This window comes from Vigna umbellata, chromosome 3, assembly GCF_029865625.1.
Source record: "Vigna umbellata cultivar VRB3 chromosome 3, Vumbellata_1.0, whole genome shotgun sequence".
NCBI lineage: Eukaryota > Viridiplantae > Streptophyta > Magnoliopsida > Fabales > Fabaceae > Vigna > Vigna umbellata.
The window spans coordinates 41,603,672-41,610,453 of NC_142167.1; the positions used below are offsets into that span (position 1 = coordinate 41,603,672).

The window sequence follows — 6,782 nt, forward strand, 5'->3', positions numbered from 1 at the left end:
GTCCAAATGTTGTCAAAATTTGTTGTCTAAGTATCATTTTCCATTAGATTAATTAGATTACATTTGGATAGGATAATGCAAATGTCTCTTTCTAAGAATTGGGTTTATAAAGGTTAAAAGTGACAGAACATCCTTCGGTGCAAAGTACATTCTCATTAATATTTATTATTATTATTATTATTATTGATTAATTATGATTTAATTATCCCATTTTGTAAGCTTCATGCTAACATGTTTGATTGTTGAGAGAGTCCATTAATGATATATTTAAGTATATTTAGTAAAAGAAAGCAAAAAGTGGGAAAATGAGTAGTGAGTGTGGGGATATATATAAGCCCTTGTCGATGTCGGTGGTCCTCACTCGATTTTTATCACGTTGTTCCATCTAACAAGGTTGTTCATTCTCTTGCGTATGAAAAGATTGGTGCAAATGGCTTAACTCGTTTACCTACGAGGGGGTCCTGTGATCACTTTTTAATTTTATTATTCACGAAAAAAATGTACATTAAAATCAATTATGACAAAGTGTACGCAGTTGTTATTCAAGTGGCAGCAAAATTCTTTACCCACAACAACAAAAACAACACATTAATTGGAGTCATCTCAACATCACTCTAAAGCTAAGCTTGTGTACTTGGAAAACACTAAGACAATGCTAATTGCCGAATGTGGGGACAATTATTGCAAAATATTCCAAAACATCAAATCCTCAAATCATCATATTAGGCCCCCAAGTACATCCATTTCTTCATCATTATTACAATGCCAAAATTCAAATGTTTTTTGTGGTATGATCAAGTAAAAACATCTACCATTTTTAAATCAATTGCGAGTGGCTTTCTTAGTATTTGTTATCCTAAGATAATATATGATTTTTAATGATTTTATTCACGCCAATGTTATACTATTTTTGTTATGGCAGACGTCAAATTTGACTACAACATAATGGTTTGTTTATAGAAGGAGATCTCAATTAATTCATACGTTAAAAAATTAATTAATTCAGCTAATTATTGGTGTTAATACAAGAAGAGTCTAATCTCAATTGACACGAAAACTATTCCCATGACCTTTTTAAGCTGTGACACTTTAAAAACAGAATTGACAAGTTCTAACAGCAAAACAAAGTTAAGGTAATGGGAAGAAGAAGAAAAGTAATAACTGTCGAGTCGAGGACAATAATGAACACTAGATATGAAATTATGGTGACTTGACAATACATAATATTTGATGAAAATTATTGGATTACCTACCTACCGTTGAATTTTCTATGGAATGAATATGCAGAACAAAAATGGAAAACCATAAAGAGGACAAACGCATGAGTAAAATTTGATGCTTACTCTAATTCGGCAACACAAACTGAAATGTGGTACGAACCTTATCTCCTATGACACACTGTTAAGGCTTCGCTGCATTATTATCACTCTGAGCCGAACACAAAATGTCTCTGAAAAAAATGCTTGTCTCTTTCTTCTGGGTTGTTTGAATTTCATAATATTTTGTCTGACACACCCTTCAGAAATTGCTTTATATATTCCCTCTTTAAAAACAAAAGAACTGTTTTTTTGTTTGTTTGCAAAGAGAATAGAGCACAGAGGGAACAACCTTCTGACTGCACTGATTCTCCCTTATCTTCCCCTACTCACTTCACTCCAAAATTTTCTTGGCATTCAGCTTTGACCAGTCCTGGGATTTCCCAGTGTTGAATGGCCTGAAACCTGATTGAGTTGGTCTTTTGGTTGGTTCACAGTGGGGGCACTGTGATCATATAATATTAAAAGGGCCAAAGAAAACTTGTATAATATGATCCTAGAACTTGTGTTATGTGGTGCCACTGCCAGCAAATAGTCACTAGGAATTTCGTCACCAGCACACAAAATTGTTTTGTTTGCTTTTGAAATTGCTCATGAAAGCATATGTTTGAACCTTGAACAGAAGCCCCCTGTTGATTTAATACCCACACATGGTTTTTAGTTCCTTGACCTTGTGACAGAATCTGACACACCAACTATTTGTTAAAATAGACTCACACAGAAAGAGAATTTGGACTCACTGTTTGCCATCACTGAGAGGAGCTTATCAACATTTTTTTTTTTAAAACTACATTTATGATTCATCTCCCACCCTTTTCCCCTTCCACTAATTTCAAAATTATGGACAAAATACTCACCAGACTAGTCTTAATCAAACTCCAAAGCTTCTTTCTTTGCAGAAGAATAGAATAGCCCTGCTCACTCACGCAAACAGGATATATAACACTTTCCCTTTGTTCTCTTTTTCTTCTTCTTTATGTTTAATTAATTATTTCCTCTGTGATTCGTTAGTTGGACATAACATAAATAGTGGAATTGGCTAGGAGAAAAAGTTGGCATGCTTTTTCCTGAAAACTATAGAAAAAGAAAGGAGTTCAGAAGTGATGGCTTTCTTTCTTGTTTGCCGTTATACGAAATAAACCCCATCACACATAAGAGAACATGCATGATTGCTGGCTGCAATTAAGATACCAATTCCAACCCAGTGTTATGATGATTATATACATACATACATATATAGGGTTGTTTTTTTTTAGTCTACTACGCTGTCAAGAACGAGGTTTAAATTAAGATTCATGCAGTTAGGCCAATTGTTGTGAATTATTATGATGATAGGGTCCATAATAAAGTTGAGAAGACAAAAAAATAAACAAAAAAGGGAAACTAATTTAGTGGATAAATAAAAGACAAGAGAAAGGCATTAGACAACAACAGCTTTCTTTCTTTCATCAAACAGGAATTGCTTTTTACAGTGGCTAGGTTCAGTTCACTATGCAAGTTAAAAACAAGGACTAAAATCAAAGTCTTTTTAAACATAGAATTAACCTAAAAAAGAGTAATTAAAATCCCTCCCTTCCCTAACATGTCCACAAAAAACAGTTCACGTGAACCGCCATGAAAAGCTACCAACCACATAATAATGTCCACCTTTAGATTCTTCATCAGTTCTGATTGATCCACTGCTTGTGGCCGGAAACCCATTTTGGACATTTGGGGCTAAAATATTTTTCCACCACCCTTGAGTTCAAGAGCTCCACCACAGGTGCAAACTTCACACACCTTGGTGTCTTGTACTGATTTATTGAAGCCCCTAGGCTTATGGCATAGTCCATGAGCTTGTCAAAAGTCCCCTGTTCCACGATCTTTATCTCAAGGGGCCCAATCGATTTGTCTGAGACTCGCCCTTGCCGATACACACTGTTCAGTGATTCCTCTATGGTTAAGCAACAGTCCTCAAACACACACGGTGGAATTGGGGTTGAACCTTTCAGAGCCAGCTCCCAGTACAACACATAGTGCCCAGGGATCGTTGTGGTGTCTGCATAGCTTGTGTAATCAGACACTGATGCATCAAAGGGCACCAAGTGTGTCACAGCATTCTTCATTGCGTTCTGAAGCTCCACCTCATCCGTCTTGTCTGAGTCTATGCTCAACACCACGTTCTTTCTGCACACAAAGTTGAATTGGGGTGCCTTGTTCTTGAATCCAGCCACCCTCAGCACATCACCAACTCTGTAACGATACAATCCTGGAAACACAAAAATCGTCAACTGTCAATTACCAAACCCATCGGTTACACTTGTTTAACAATTTTCTTCAATGTTAAGGATGTTCACGGTGAATTACAACTGCAATTAAAACTTTAGACAATGTTGACAAGGTGATGAGGAAACCATGACTAAAATTTAGAACCTTGATGTTGAGATAAAGGGTGAGCGAAGGGTGTGTGTTTATTCTTACCAGCATAGGTTGTGACAACGAGTTCATATTCTTGGCCAAGTTTGACATCAACGAGCTCAACCAGCTCCTGCTGTTGTTTCTCATTGAGGGATCTGGGGGTGTGGAGAGGGTCATTGACTCCATTGCTTCGGTTAACAGGCAAGAACTCGAAGTAGCACATGGTGGGAATAAGGGTGTAAGAGACCTCACTGGGTTTGCAAAGAGGGTTTAGGTTAACACCAAAATAGCACTCACTGGACGCATACATGGTGCACACAAGCGGGAGTCCATTGCTGTAGTAGTCCAATGTGGGGATGTACTGTGACATTGTCCCGGTCACAATAACATCCACATACTTAGTATTTGGCCACAGCCTAGTGATTATGCCCTGCCATGAGCTCTTGCTACACTCGGTCTGGATAAGATCCGCGAGCTTAGGATCAGGTTTGAGGATCTTCATGACAGCCTCACGGACGGAGGTGTCAGTGATCTGAGAGTTGATGGTTCCAGTTCTGATGTCGTTGCAAAGGAGGGACCAGTGTTTCTCAAGGAACCTAATGGCTCTTATGAAGCCAGAGGCAAAAACTGCCCCCACACGGAAAACTTCTTTGTTTTGGCAAAGGCCACAAAGGAGTTGGGAGTACATGCTTTGGTAGGAGTCAGGGCAGAGGACAGTCTCATTCGGGCTGGTGTAGTTGGTGTAGGGGTCATAGGGTCTGTCTTTGAAATAGGAACTTTTGTAGTAGCTGGTCAGAACTGGACGAGCCACAATCCCTCCAGGTGTTTTGGCCTCGGATTTTATGAACATTAGGTACATTCCTTTGCCCTTTTCCAAACCAGGAACAAACAGGCTCATCACTGGCATCAGAAGCCCATACAGTGAACTCCTCCTCCCTAGATCCTCTTCAATCGTTGGCATCAGCTTCCTCTCACCTCCTGATGTCCCAGAACTGCAAAAGCAAAAATGAACACACAATAAGAAAACCAAACAAACAACCCCATGAATATTTTGACATGCCCATGTGCACAAACAAACAAAAAAGGACACGAAAAACAAAACCCATGATAAAAAAATGCTCTTTTATCTTCTCTTGTTTCCACTTAAGTTAGACCTCGGCCACTCTATGAGGTCCGGTCTTAAGTTCAAACTTCATTATGTTATTTATTATATACAAAAGAAAAAAAGTTAAAACTAGACCAGTCCACTAGGATCGGCATAGGTGTTGGTTGTAGTGTATACAAGAGAACGTTGGAAGTAGGCCAAAAAGAGAAGGAAGTTTGTGTATGACAATATATATGTGCGTGCAGCATACCTAGTGAGAAATTCTGAGATGGGTTTGGAGCAAAGGATTGGAGAAGTGTCACCATTGGCGATGCGGTTGATGTCAGGTTGGATATCCTCGTAGGTTATGACAGGCAAGAGTTTCTTGAAAGTTTCACGGTCTGTCTGGCCGTGGAGACCGTGTCTCTTCAGGTACTCGACGTTTGCATTGTTGGAGAGGATTTCGGAGAGGACCCTCTTCTGAACTTGGTCGGCGTTGGCGGTGACATCCTCAATAAAGTCGAGAATTTTCTCGTTTTGCTCAACAAGGTTGTAGTCCCTTGGTGCCTCAGGCATGGTGATGGTGTGGTGGTTTAGCAGCTAGCTGGCAACACAACAACCTTGTTGCGGTGTGAGTATGTGTTTTGGGAAGGAAAGGAAACAAGAGTTTGGTGTGCGTGTGTGTGTGAGAGAGAGAGATAGAGATAGAGAGAGAGAGAGAGAAAGAGAGAAGAAGAAGACAATGACTCTAATAGTAATAGAAGCTGGTTAGGAAGAAGCTAGGAGATGGTGTTGGGCGTGAGTTGAAAAGAAGAGAGAAAGTGGTTTATATAGAGGCACATGTCAAGCTGGGTTTGTTAGATGCGAAGGACTAGGGAGTAAATAGATGTAAAACAAAAGGGTAGAATGGGGAATATGTAGCCGTTTTGTGTCACTTTTTGTTTTTACTTTTTCCTATATATCTAAACATTTATATCATGACAAAGCACACTATACAATATACAACTTCCATGCATTTATGGTCTTGTAATTAGGAGGGCATTTGGGCACGATGGGAAGGACTAGGCGAAGGACTTTGATTTGGCTTGTTAGGAAAATAAATGATGAATTGGTTTTGGTTATAGGGAAATTATTAATGATAAAGGGGAAAGAAAAGAAAAAGAAACGTGAAGTGAGAAGAAGGCATAAAAACACAATTTCAATTGGAAATGACTTGGCATATTATTTGAACATGAGTGAATGAATACCATCACCGCTTTTTAAAGATAGATAGATTGAATGGAATCCATGTGCAACATAAAAGGAATGCTTATGGAGTCACTTTGAAATGCTTTGCGGTTGTTGTCAAAGTGCTTAAGTAGTAGAAGATTGATAGTCCATATCTTAAAGAGGGGCATAAGATCAAATAATGTGGAATAAAGACAAACCTATATCCCATTATCCCTTTGTCTCGTATTGGATTGGCCAACCAAAATTCATTATTATTTGTTTCACCAAAATCGCACGAACCCATGTGTCAAAATAACAAACTTTTTCAATTTTCTCACCAAATTCAAAACAATTATTACGCATACATATTTTGGTTTCCAAAAATTTAATTTACACCCATTTAGCATGCGTTTGGGATCACAAATTCGCACTTGTCGTACAAGAAAAACGGCCTTGCGGAAGAAACCTCATTAAAAATGTTTTTAGGTACTTAATTAAATAATTAACCGGCAACATCCGGTAAACACGGTGTTTAAGTAAACCCATGGCCTGCGCGCTTGGAGTGTGGTGGGGGATGTCCTACGGAATACCGGCAGCCACTTACTTAATTAAGTGGTTAGTTACTTGTAATACCGGTAACAAAAAATAACGGCGTTCGTCGAATTTCCCGCGATATTCCGTAGTCAAAGTTGAGAGTACTTGGATTGGGAGAGTGAAGACGGGAAGGGATATTGTGTGAGTGGTGTACGGTAAAGTGGTGGAGTTTCTTGTTTACG

The 6,782-nt window shown here is 38.8% G+C and overlaps 1 protein-coding gene across 1 annotated transcript; it reads right to left on the reverse strand.

Annotated features, from left to right (window-relative positions):
* Nucleotides 1–2,736: 2,736 nt before the first annotated feature.
* DFL1 (Auxin-responsive GH3 family protein) lies at nt 2,737–5,600 on the reverse strand. The gene is made up of 3 exons (XM_088110289.1): nt 5,069–5,600; nt 3,777–4,705; nt 2,737–3,564 (listed from the first exon to the last, which is right to left on the reverse strand). The coding sequence occupies exons 1-3, from the start codon at nt 5,371–5,373 to the stop codon at nt 2,978–2,980; spliced, it is 1,821 nt and encodes a 606-aa protein (XP_087966415.1). The 5' UTR covers nt 5,374–5,600; the 3' UTR covers nt 2,737–2,977.
* Nucleotides 5,601–6,782: the final 1,182 nt, after the last annotated feature.